The following is a 12741-nucleotide window of genomic DNA, read 5'->3' as shown; positions in this document are numbered from 1 at the left end:
AAAAGTATCCAAGCCCAGGTTTCAGCAACAGACATGCTATCATTTTGTTGGGTGCTTCTTCGGTTCCTGTCATTTGCTTCTTGCCCAGGGTCAGTATGCTTGTACCTGGAGGCTGAGGAATAGGAACATTGCATGTTGGGCGCATCATATAAAGGAGTATAGTAGTCGAGGTCATCGCGATTCGGGTTCTTTTGTCCATTTGTACTTTCTTTCATATTGCCCTCTGGTAGCTGCGGGCGGGCCCAAAATTCACAATTCGGATTCTCGTACTCTTGCTCAACTTGCATCTTTCAATATGCGAACCTTTACTTTTTTGATGATTGCCAACTTTGGCACAGCGTTTGCCGCAGTTCAAGTGTACAATCAGTGCGGTGGCAGCGACTATTCTGGGGACAAGGAGTGTCCTTCTGGGTCAACCTGTGTCGAGGCCAGCAAGTGGTATAGCCAATGTATTCCTGACTCCTCTTCCAAGAAGGCTGCTTCAGTTGAGAAGACTAATTTCGACTTTCCTGCCTTCGGATTCCCAGGATTTCCTGCACCTCCTCCCGCCGAGGACGACAAACAGCAAGGCGGTGACGATGTGCCAATTCCATTTCCTCCCATTGTGTCTACCCCCGGAGAGCCTGTCGACACTCCTGAGGAGCCTGTTGGGGACCCTATTGGTACTGCCATCGCTAACCCGACGGTGGCTCCTACCAGTGCACCCATTGAAACCGGTTTTGGCCCTGGATCTGGAGGTATCACGCGAACCATTCCAGCTTCCAGCGGTGCCACTGCCCTTGCTACTGCTATCCCCGTCTCTGGTGAGCTCGATGGTGGCATGACCTACTACGATCGATCCCGTAAGTTCCTTGATAAGAAGGTTTATGTTTATCCTGTTAACAGAAACCAGCTGCTGTCTGTATGGACCAGGAAGAAACCGGCGAGGCCGATGCCATGTTCATCCTAGAAGAGGGCGCCACTCTTCGCAACGTCATTATTGGCCCTGGCCAGGCTGAGGGTGTTCACTGCAAGGGCACATGCACCCTCGAGAACGTTTGGTTCGAGGATGTCTGTGAAGATGCCATTACCTTGAAGCAAAAGTCAGGTACTTCTATCATCCGTGGTGGAGGCGCTTTCCATGCTGCCGACAAGGTCGTCCAGTTTAACGGCCGCGGCACAGTTGAGATTTCCGACTTTTATGTCGAAGACTATGGCAAGCTTGTTCGATCATGTGGTAACTGCAAGGACAACGGTGGTCCTCGAAACGTTGTTATTGAGAATATCGCTGCGGTCAACGGTGGTGTTCTCTGCGGCAGTAAGTCATCCCCCTGTGCTTCTGTTAACCTACAATTGACAAACGTCCTAGTCAACACCAACTACGGCGATACCTGCACCATCTCCAAAGCCTGCCAAGACGAAGGCAAGAACTGTGATCTCTTCGACGGTAACTCTGATGGTAGTGAGCCAACTAAGCTTTCCAGCGGTCCTGATGGTACTTCTTGTAAGGTCGACAGCTTTGTCGAGACCTGCTAAATGGGCTTCTTCAAAATCGAGCATAGTAGATTAAATGGATCAAACGCGTGCGACTGCAACAAATTCCAGACCTTTCTATCGGAGAGGTATTAGCTTGGCATATTGCAGGTCCGAGATGGTTTTTAGTAAAGGTAGCAGACCATAACAGGCTGCTATGGATATGTTTAAGCAAAACCCATATGGCCCTAAAGCAGTGTTCGGACTTACTGTTCCATGTGTTATCTTTCAAATGTTTGCTCAGGAGTTCTCCAGTTTGGGTCGACATTTGACATGTTGGAACCAGCCGAAAAGGTGAGTTATGACCAACAGCACAGTCATATATCCTCATCATGTTCAATCGAGCCGAACCGATTAGCCTACCTGTATATGCGTATCATTGAACTGTATATGATGCAATTAGAGTATAGCGCTCTCTTATACATGGCATTGAATGGTCGCTACGGCCTCCGCATGGTAAGGCGGATGCGTCTGTCTAGTACAGGACCTCGGTACTCCAGTATAGTGACTGACTGTTAGTATCACCCCTGACAGCACTGCCGTTTATCAGTGCAACTTAGCGGACCCGATAATTGCTATCCATGGAGCCTTTTTGTCCTTCTCACATCACTTCCCCTTTTATTTTAGTAGGTATATACACTGCAAGGGCACAAGTCAGAAAAATGCTCAGGGCTCGCAGACCCAATGTTACAACACCGTTATCCAACTGTACCTGAACATTAACGATCTCCCTTGTGAACTAAAAATTGAGTTTACCGTTGTAATTATTTACCTTGATCTTTCTGTTCAAGTTGTGTAGTAGGATATTTAGCTTCTGAAACACAAGGTTGGCTGAAGAGCCACCTTGTAATTTTGAGTGAACCGATTCGTGTTTTTTTCCCCATCTTGCTGATGAACATACGAGAAAGGGGCTACATGGCAACGAGCGGAGCGCTACGGACATTCTGCAACCTGAATGGTCTTGAAATTGAACTGTGAAAATAGCATGGATCATCAAACCCAGCGACAGAAGGAGGCCGTTACTGGCCTTGTCCATGTCCAGCTGCACGAAGGCTTCACTCCAGGACTAGATGCGAAGTGACTGAACACATGGCTTTCAAGTAAGACATAGAGACGGGCTGGTTCTAGTTTTTAGTCGCATGTAGTCACGGCTGCATCTGTCAAGAGATACACTCTCAAGGATGTTCATGGTGATTAAATGGAGGGGTACAGTCCAGAGCTGACGAATAAAGCTGATTTGGCCAAACAAGCAAACAACGGGTTGCAAGTCTTGAAGAGGAGACGGCAATTTACAACGGCATTTGAGTGTCTTCAAAAACTCCATCTTGGGCTGATAGGAGGTTTGTGGGTAGACTCGATGTAGCCAGGATCAAGTTGGCCGAGGAAGAATCAAAATAACACTCGTCTATATGGACCCAAACTCAGACTCTTACAGTGTAATTGACACTTTGTCAACAATGAATTGTCCTTGTGAGAAATACTTGGCTGTTTTAATGGCACCATTAGCACCAGGCAAGATGCAGGTTTCGTCTAGCATGTAGGAACTTGGCCACGAAGATTCAAACTTGGTTGGATACACTACAGTAAAAGACAAACAGGGTATAGAACAATGTGTCCAAAACTAGATAAAGCTCTCAATGAAGAGATTTGAGTCGGGAAAACGGGCAATATCACGATGCCGAGTGGAAAAGTAGATGTGACATGTGGATGAAGTTGATGTTTCAAGGTGGAAGGATGGAATGTCGTTGACCAAGTCGAGGCTTAGCTTCATGCACGATTCGTATAGCAGACCCTTGTCAGTATAAGAGATGGAAGCGGATGCAAGCGAGCGATGAGGCTCAAAAATGAAAGTAAGAATTGATCTCATCGTCTGGGGATGTTTGTCGTCAACATCAATATGATCCTTGTCAAATCGCTATACGAATCGTGCATTAGTGTCAAGATGTATGATTGGTGCGAGCGATTATCTGGGGCAAATGACCAAAAGTACCTGATAATCTCATGAGAGCTCACCAAAGTTCGAGGTACCCCAATTTCCATCTGCATGGATCGACTGCTTTGCCTGTCAAAACCAAACCTTGATTGGCTGGATCCCCTGAGGGAGATTGACTCGGAAGTGTAGAAGGAGCGAGCGCGCCAATAGCACAACACGTTTTTCTCTTATTCGGGTTCTGTTTTGGTCTGGTCTCTCCATCGCGAGAATTGTTTGCCTTTGCCTCTAACATGCAAACTTCCATGTTGTGTTGGCCGCACGCCCCTCCACTTAGTCTATGTAACAATTTTCCTTTCCATGACCCTGTCAACTTCTAATTGATTTTTCCCTTCCTTCTTGATGATTCAATCCTTCCCCTGATCCCCCAGAAAAGAACATCTTGGTATATTAGCGGATACTAAATACTTCTTTAGGCACCTTTCTCTCAATGCCCTAGTCCTCGATTGGAGGTTACCGTCACCGCTCGCTCCTCTTTGTGGTCCCTCCCCCCTGTAGCCCAACTACCACTAATTTATTGTGGTTTTGTTTGTTTCCGAGCGACGTACCACGTCTGCATCTTCCGTCAACCAAAAGTGCAATTGAGGCGCCTAATTGCTTCTCTTTGCATTGACAAGACCCTCACTCTGTCTCTGTTTTATGCACGCACTGTGAGACAAGGACAAGTATTGTCTACCGTCAAAGCCTGATTGTCATTTGGGCTCGAACCGCCTCGTCTGGCTTCTTGGCCACCTCTACGGATACAACACATATATAAGGCTTCGCTCGAACCCTCCGTTCAATATGTCGTCAAGATATTCTCTACGCCAAACTCCCAGGTTCGTTTGCTTTTGTTCTCATCACTTCCATCACGCACATGCTAACATTGCGCCTCCAGGAAGAAGGAACTCTTCGAGGGCATGGTAGAAACCCCTATTCGTCGTTCACGTTCAGCACGCCGCCAGACTTCTCAACCTCTTTCAGACGTCGAAACCGACTCTGCTGCTGAGGTAGTTCCCCAACCTACACGTCGACGAACCGCCAGATTCAAAGAGGAGCTTGACGAGGAGACAGACTCTGACAACATGGGAGCTGTTAACAGGGCTGCCAACGGCAAGACCAACGGTCATGTCAATGGCAATGGGAATGGGAATGGTTACACCAATGGCCACGCCAACGGCAATGGAGACGTGGCCAATGGCCATGCTACATCCGACGGTACGGCCCCCACCCAGACTGTCATGGAGAAGACTGAGGGCGTTTCCCACGACCCGCACGTCGTTGATGGCTGGAGACCTGGCCAGGACCCCAAGGTCGACTACTCGGGCGAGGTCGAGTTTGGTGGCTCCTTTGGTACTGCTGCTATGATGACCCTCTTCCCCGTCCTCATGTGGTACATGTGGATTGGTGCTACCTACTACGATGGAAAATTCCCTTACCGAACAGAGGGTCAGTCTTGGAGCGAATTTGGCGCCCATCTCGTCAACCTTGTCTACACCGGTGCATTCCCCCGTCTCCAGGTCTGGGCCTGGTACTGGTCTTATCTCATCGTTGAAGGTGCTTTCTACTGCCTCCTTCCTGGTGTTTGGGGCTACGGTAAGCCTCTTCCTCACGAGGGCGGCAAGCAGCTTCCCTACTACTGCAACGCCTACTGGAGTCTCTACACCACCCTTGCCTGCCTTGCTGGTCTCCATTTCTCAGGCATCTGGCCTCTGTACACTGCCGTTGATGAGTTCGGTCCTCTTCTGTCTGTTGCCATTCTGAGCGGCTTCCTCGTTAGCATTGTCGCCTACTTCTCTGCTCTCTGGCGTGGCAAGCAGCACCGCATGACTGGCTACCCCATCTACGATTTCTTTATGGGTGCGGAGCTGAACCCCCGTATGTTTGGCATCCTCGACTTCAAGATGTTCTTCGAGGTTCGCATGCCTTGGTACATTCTCCTTATCCTCAGTCTCGGTACCGCCGCTCGCCAACATGAGCAGTATGGCTACGTCTCTGGCGAGGTCTGGTTCCTCGTCATGGCTCACTTCCTCTACGCCAACGCCTGCGCCAAGGGCGAGGAGCTCATCATCACTACTTGGGATATGTACTACGAGAAGTGGGGTTTCATGCTCATCTTCTGGAACCTGGCTGGTGTCCCTCTTTCTTACTGTCATTGCACCATTTACCTGGCCAACCACCACCCTGATGTTTACCGCTGGAACCGTGGTATCCTGGCCGCTATGTTCGTTGGCTACCTCTTCTGGTACTGGGTGTGGGACAGCTGCAACAGCCAAAAGAACCGTTTTCGTGCCATGGAGAAGGGCAAGTTGGTTCTGCGCAACACCTTCCCTCAGGTCCCTTGGCAAACCATCCACAACCCCAAGACCATCGTTTCTCCCCAAGGAACCATCCTTGTTGACGGCTGGTACGGCCTTGCTCGCAAGATCCACTACACTGCCGATGTGTGGTTTGCCGTTTCTTGGGGTCTGATTACCGGATTTGAGAGCCCCTTCCCCTGGTTCTACCCGGTCTTCTTCTGCTGCATGATCGCCCATCGAGCCGCCCGTGACATCCACCGCTGCCGTCGCAAGTACGGTGACGCCTGGCTCGAGTATGAGCGACGCGTCCCTTATCTATTTATTCCTGTAAGACTGTTCTCAAACCGACGTTGTTGAGTCGCCGCTAACATTCGCCAGTACGTCATCTAAACGATCCCCATTGGAAACAACTTTTGGGGGCCGTTGAAGTTCATTTTTGAGATAGAACTTTCTCCGTTCAACGGTTATAGTTATCATTGACGGTGTTGTGTTGAGGAGGCAAGTGTGCAAGAAAAACATGCACTAGACGTCACATGATAAACAAAGGAGTAATTTGCGCATGAAGAGATGAGGAAACGTAATGTGAGGAGGTTTCTAGGAGGGTTGGACACAAGTCTCCATTAATTGTCGAAATGATGAGACTTCTTGGGTTCTTAGACTTTGTAATTATTTTACTTGCTTGCACATATTTGCTGCTATTGGTTATCGGCTGAACAAAAGAACTTGTTTCAATATACGTGGTTGAACCGACGATAACCTGCGACTGTGTTATGACTCTTATAGCAACCGTTCGAACAAAAGGTATTGACATGTCTCCCTAACGCTCATGTTACATAGATTACGTTGTGTTGACTCTCTAATCTCACGGCTTGTGAAAACAATATCAGATTGAGTACGAGGAACAATTATCAATAGCATACACCTGGTTAATCGAGTTCCCTTCACCGTCTATGATGAGAAGCCACCCAGACAAAAACACGCGCATTGACAGTATTTTACAGAAACCATTCTCTCATTGCATGACAGCACCCCCCTCTTCCGACTAGTAAAAGCATAACAAGAGCTCGAATCCATTATCCCATTTCCATGCACAAAAGGGCAGATGCAAGGTCGGACTTGACCATGCGCCCACGTCTCCAATCCCCTACTCCAAATCCACATCCGGGACATGAAGCAGGGAAATTCGTAACGCCATATATGATCTCATTCATTTTGCCATGGCCCGGAACCGCCCGTGTGTTTTAAGTACGTTGTTGTCAAGCTGGGTTTCGGGACAGGTTCTGTCTAGTTGGCCTTTTAGCAGACAGCGTCGACAGTGGCCTTGGAGTTCATGAGCAGAGCAACGATAAGACCGTAAAGACCTGGGAAATAGTGTTAGGCAATTGGAGGCTTTCCAACAAGCGCGACAAAACATACCAAGGACTTCAGCGAAAATAAGAATCAGAATCATTCCAACGAAGAGACGAGGCTGTTGGGCAGTTCCTCGGACACCAGCATCACCGACAATACCAATGGCGAAACCGGCAGCGAGACCAGCAAGACCGACGGAAAGACCAGCACCGAACTGAATGAAGCTGGTGAACAGAGGCAAATCCTGCTTGAGACCATCGGAGATGAGGACTGAGACGACGAGACCGTAGATACCAATGATACCAGCCATAATGACGGGAACAATGTCTGTACGGGTTAGTACTGGACGAATCCTCAACGTTGTTTCAAAAGGGCCGCGTACTCTTGACGATCAGGTCAGGGCGGAGGACACCCATAGCAGCGATACCGACACCAGACTTGGCGGTACCGTAAGAGGCACCAAGACAGGTGAAGACAATGGCGCAGGTGCAGCCCATGGCACCGAAGAAGGGCTAGATGAAGATTAGTTATATGAATCTTGATGGTAAACCGATATCGTCGACCGTCTCACGATGGAGGATGGGCGTCGCGAGGTGACGTCGACGGTACGGATGACGTGGAGGACTAACCGAGTAAACGGGGCTGCGAAGGCGCGCATGTTAGCTTCAATCATTAATGGTAATGTAATGTGAGCCCATTCCGACAGGTTTTCACGTTGAACGATGATACCTGAAGCTCCTTGTGATGCAGAGGGAGCTCGATGATGATGGGGGCAAGGAGGCGCGCAAGCACATACCAAAGTTCGCTGACCATCTTGACTATTGTGACGCGAAGAAGGTGCAGATATCAATCGAAAAGGTCGTGTTGAAGGATACGAAGTGTACGTGGGAACGACAGGCGAGCTGAATTGTCGAAAGGTGAAGTCGTTGGTTAACGGGTCGGTTGCTTAAGACGAAGATGTCGAGGTAAAGTGTGCTGGTTAAGGTCTCATTCCAGGTTGGCGTCTGGTTGGCGGCAAGTTTTGCTGTACTGTGGTAGGAGGGAGCACGGGGGAGCATTACCTAAGACGCTACGGGGGGTTCCTACTGTTTCGGATTAAAGATAGACCAGACACGCTAGTCCCTGGCTGGTGGATCGAAGAGCGAGGTGGGTCTTGCTTCCACAGCCTCGCATGTGGAAGCCACACAAGGCTCGCCGCCACATCTGAAATTTTCCGCCTCGGCGCATATACTTCTAACTTTTTTTTTCTTTCCCTCTCTTCCTTCCCTCTTGACTCTGTCGATATATCGCCAACCACGTTCCATCAAGTTAATCTTAGTCCTCAGGGCGAGCCAACGCAAGGAACCCTGAATTACCATCTTGTATGTTTTGATACAGCTACCGCCGCTCAACCAATCCCGACCACTACATCCAGAATTGGTTACTGACCGCTCGCCACCAGAGTCTTTCCTAAACACAAACCTCGGTTTTAATCTTCAATATGTCTGAAAGCGCTGGTACAGCCTGCCCTCTCTCAAAATTACAATGTGTGGTATACTGACCTATCTGATAGCCTGGCCCCTTGCCGATCAGAAGCTCGAGCAGGAGCTTCTCGATCTTGTTCAGTCTTCTCAGCGTAAGTTCTTTTTGAGCTGGTCTGTTTGAGAGATTGTCGCTAACGCGTTGTTATACAGATGCTCGCCAGCTGAAGAAGGGTGCCGTAAGTGTTACCTGATTTGCAACTTTTCCTCCACCCTTACTAACAACACCGTAGAACGAGGCCACCAAGACCCTGAACCGTGGTGTTTCTGAGCTTGTCATCCTCGCTGCCGACACTCAGCCTCTTGCCATTCTCCTCCACCTCCCTCTTCTCTGCGAGGACAAGAACGGTAAGCGATACCGGCAAACCAAGATGTTCGCATTTTGCTAACTTCTGCCCACCAGTTCCCTACGTTTACGTCAGCAGCAAGATGCACCTTGGCCGTGCCTGTGGTGTCAGCCGTGCTGTCATTGCTGCTAGCATCACCAGCAACGACGCCAGCGAGCTTGCTGGCCAGATCCGAGCCATGCGCGACAAGGTCGAGCGCCTCGCCATCTAAGATACCCAACGAGTCGAGGAGGAAAGCAAAAGATGGAAACCTTTTTCGTCTGTGGGCAGCCGGCTCCAAATGTCTGTTTGTTGCTGCTGAGATCTGTTGCCGAACTTAGATGCTTCGGTCCCAATCATATGGTGCAATAATTGGTGTATGAAATTAGGCCCTTGGGTAGAATAGTAATATCATCAACTGTCTTGACGAAAGCTCAATACGAAAACGAACCAAAGTGGATATGACGAATTATACTCCAATGCGAATGCGGTTTCGGCGGCTTTTTGGCGCTATATAGTGGTTACAGCACTGCCAAGTTATGACGTCTCCACTACCAAAAATCGATTAAGCTGATGCGGTCATGTCTGATTTCTGTCAAGTGAACTGCAGCTTTCCCTGGCTCTTTCTGCAGTTGGATTGCAACTCAACTTTGCATCTTTTGTTGCTGCTGGATCGTCAATCGTTCTGTTATTACTCCCCTGTTGTTGCCTCTGAATGCCCGTACATCTTCGCCAACAAAAAGTTGCGTGCCCCGCACAATGCCGGCTATCGCTCGCAAGCTCCTCATCTGCGCAGCAATAGACGGGCTTGTAATACAGCCTCTGTCTTCCAAGGGTCAACGACCCTTCCAACCGGTGCGAATCAAATACGGCGACGCGTCAATTTCTCGTGTCCAGCGCGAATATGTATCAGATGATTCAAAACCAGACTCGTCATTTGAAGCTTTTGGAGTGATTGGTACGAGACCTCAAGGCCCATGCTTACCGGCTTGTCCTATGCCATGTACAATCGAGACTAATTTGCTTCACTATTCTAGGTCTCATCACTGTGTCCAAGTTAAGCTATCTTGTTACTATTACCCGGCGCCAGCAAGTCGCACAGATATGCGGCCATCCTATCTACGTCGTAACCGAAGTCGCCATCACACCATGCGTATCGAAAACAGGCGCCGAGGAAGCCGTAAAGAGAACCTCGGACCACCTGTCACGTCAAGCAAGAGACTCAGGAAACGATAGCGATAGCAGCGACGAAGAAGATGTCGAGTTTCCTTCTAGAGCATCAGACGAAGTTGAAGATGCTATCATCGATGACGACGATGCAAGGCCAGGCTCTGCTAGGAGCCGCGTTGCCGAAGATGTAATTCGCAGAAGAGGCAGTTATGGTCGATTTGCCCAACGCTGGTTCAGTCGAAGTGGCTGGACTTTGGACCAAAAGAGAAACATGGGACTAAGCAATGCTCCAAAGGCGTCGCAAGCGGCTTCTACTGCAGTTGAGTCCTCATCGGACGAGGCGCAGGAGGGGCCAGGTAATGTTGCGCCCAGTGAGCCTGAATTGTTGCCCAAACTGTTGCGGACTGCCCAGGTTCTCTTTGGTTCATCTCGAAGTTTCTACTTCTCCTATGACTTTGACCTCACCCGCTCACTCGATGAAAGATCTGTGCCTCAGAATACCGAGACCCCTTTGCACAACCAGGTCGATGAGGTGTTCTTTTGGAACCGAAATCTCCTGCAGCCATTTACATCTAGTGGGCAAGATTGTCTAGCATTACCTTTGATGCAAGGTTTCGTGGGACAGAAGACATTCATCGTTGATAACCAGCCTCCGCAAAGCGACGACAAAGGAAAGGATTCTGTTGAACTTTCTGATCTGTCACCCACTAAAGAGCACTCAGAGTTTCCGGGATTCGGAAGCTCCAGAGCGTCCATTGATCTTCGTTCTTCAGAGAGAAAATATCTTATAACCGTGATTTCGCGACGCTCTACAAAAAGAGCTGGTCTGCGATATCTGCGCCGTGGCATCGACCAGGATGGTTTCGTTGCGAACATGGTAGAGACTGAACAGCTACTCTCTGCGCCTACTTGGGACCCGTCTTCGAATGTCTACTCATTTTTGCAAGTAAGAGGTAGTATCCCTCTTTTCTTCAAACAGTCCCCATATGCTTTTAAGCCCACACCCATACAGCAACACTCTGAGGAGGCCAACCAAGCTGCGTGTCGTAAGCATTTCGAAAGTTTGTCTAGGAATTATGGCCAGCTTCAAATCATCAACCTCGTGGAAAAACACGGGGTCGAATCAATTATTGGTGGTGCATACGAGAAAGCAATAGAAGAAGTTAACAAGGAAGCAAGTCAAGATAACAAGATACCCTTCGAGTGGTTCGATTTTCACGCGGCTTGCAAAGGCATGAAATTCGAAAACGTCAGCATACTTTTGGATCAACTCAGAGATAAGATTGAGAGCTTTGGCAGTACCGTACAAAAGGACGGTAAGCAGGTGTCCCGGCAGCAAGGTGTCTTCCGAACCAACTGCATGGACTGCCTTGATCGCACCAACGTCTGCCAAAGCTCGTTCGCAAAGCATATGCTTGAAGTTCAGCTCAAGGAGGAAGGTTTTGACATGAGCGCACAGACGGACCAGGTGACTGCTTGGTTCAATACTCTTTGGGCAGACAACGGCGATGCAGTGTCCAAACAGTATGCGTCAACAGCGGCGATGAAGGGTGATTATACGAGAACGCGAAAGAGGGATTACCGTGGGGCTTTGAACGATTTGGGCCTCGGGCTTGCTCGATATTACAGCGGGTATGTTTATCAACTAGCGCTTTGTTTATTAATTTCTTGCTAACCAAGATAGCATGGTCAATGACTACTTCAGCCAAGCAGCTATTGATTTCCTCCTCGGAAACGTAACGGCGAAGATCTTTGAAGAGTTTGAAAGCGATATGATGACAAAGGACCCAGCGGTGTCTGTCACCAAGATGAGAGAACTGGCCGTTGAACTGTGTCAGAAGCGAGTGATAGCCGATGAGAAGGAAGAATTCCATGGCGGCTGGGTACTCTTGAGTCCAACTACACCCGACGTCATTAGGTCTTGGCCCCTGGAAGAAGTTGTTCTCTTGCTGACAGATGCGGCTCTCTATTCATGTCGTTTTGACTGGATGTCCGACAAGGTATCATCCTTCGAGCGTGTTGAGCTCGACAGTGTCACAGGTATTAAGTATGGAACTTACATCACCTCGACAATCTCTTTGTCTCACATCGATGAGGTCAAGAACGCCGGCTTCGTGGTGACATATAGTCCCGGCAAAAGTGACATTCGTCGTACCAATACACGAACCCTATCAAGCCACGGCACGATGGCGGGAAAGGACAGCCCAGCCGAGCAGAAGGATGCGAGTTTACCGGCCAGCCTGGCGAACTTGCTTACTAGCAAGAGTTCGTCACCATTGCCGCCAAGCATTCGCCGTCTTGTCTTCAAAGCAACCAATGCAGACTCCTCCGTTGCTATTTTGGGTCACGATGGCCCGAAACAAACAGAAACCCAGCAGGTGTCCACAATATGTGGTGAGATTGAGCGGCTGGCACTGGAAAAACAACCAGGACAGCCAGGCGAAGAGCATGAAGCTCTCATGGAGACGGGTCCTATCATTTCTCTTGAGGAGGCGAAGAAGAATACGGGATTGCTAGAGCAGCTGGGGCATTCGCTTAAGAAAATGGTGTGGGCTTGATTGACCCATCCAATAATCGACGTAAAGAATCGACGC

The 12741-nt window shown here is 49.2% G+C and overlaps 5 protein-coding genes across 5 annotated transcripts; 4 read left to right on the top strand and 1 right to left on the bottom strand.

Moving 5' to 3' along the window:
• Positions 1-295: 295 nt before the first annotated feature.
• Positions 296-1515, top strand: FPOAC1_003084 (uncharacterized protein; the record flags this gene model as incomplete). Its single annotated transcript, XM_044847656.1, has 3 exons — positions 296-842; positions 893-1297; positions 1349-1515. The coding sequence occupies 3 exons, from the start codon at positions 296-298 to the stop codon at positions 1513-1515; spliced, it is 1119 nt and encodes a 372-aa protein (XP_044713572.1).
• Positions 1516-4285: 2770 nt separating this feature from the next.
• On the top strand, positions 4286-6171 carry FPOAC1_003083 (uncharacterized protein; the record flags this gene model as incomplete). The annotated part of the gene is made up of 3 exons (XM_044847655.1): positions 4286-4320; positions 4380-6108; positions 6160-6171. 3 exons carry the CDS (start codon positions 4286-4288, stop codon positions 6169-6171), a joined length of 1776 nt encoding a protein of 591 aa, XP_044713571.1.
• A 906-nt stretch (positions 6172-7077) lies between these two features.
• VMA3 (H(+)-transporting V0 sector ATPase subunit c) lies at positions 7078-7944 on the bottom strand (the record flags this gene model as incomplete). The annotated part of the gene is made up of 5 exons (XM_044847654.1): positions 7078-7142; positions 7198-7458; positions 7514-7643; positions 7761-7773; positions 7928-7944. The coding sequence occupies 5 exons, from the start codon at positions 7942-7944 to the stop codon at positions 7078-7080; spliced, it is 486 nt and encodes a 161-aa protein (XP_044713570.1).
• A 667-nt stretch (positions 7945-8611) lies between these two features.
• On the top strand, positions 8612-9209 carry SNU13 (RNA binding protein snu13; the record flags this gene model as incomplete). Its single annotated transcript, XM_044847653.1, has 5 exons — positions 8612-8627; positions 8684-8746; positions 8805-8830; positions 8885-8999; positions 9055-9209. 5 exons carry the CDS (start codon positions 8612-8614, stop codon positions 9207-9209), a joined length of 375 nt encoding a protein of 124 aa, XP_044713569.1.
• A 527-nt stretch (positions 9210-9736) lies between these two features.
• On the top strand, positions 9737-12705 carry FPOAC1_003080 (uncharacterized protein; the record flags this gene model as incomplete). The annotated part of the gene is made up of 3 exons (XM_044847652.1): positions 9737-9935; positions 10015-11779; positions 11832-12705. The coding sequence occupies 3 exons, from the start codon at positions 9737-9739 to the stop codon at positions 12703-12705; spliced, it is 2838 nt and encodes a 945-aa protein (XP_044713568.1).
• Between the last annotated feature and the right edge of the window lie 36 nt (positions 12706-12741).

Source organism: Fusarium poae, chromosome 1 (genome assembly GCF_019609905.1).
Source record: "Fusarium poae strain DAOMC 252244 chromosome 1, whole genome shotgun sequence".
NCBI classification, from domain to species: Eukaryota; Fungi; Ascomycota; class Sordariomycetes; order Hypocreales; family Nectriaceae; genus Fusarium; species Fusarium poae.
This window is presented reverse-complemented; position numbering and strand designations above follow the sequence as displayed.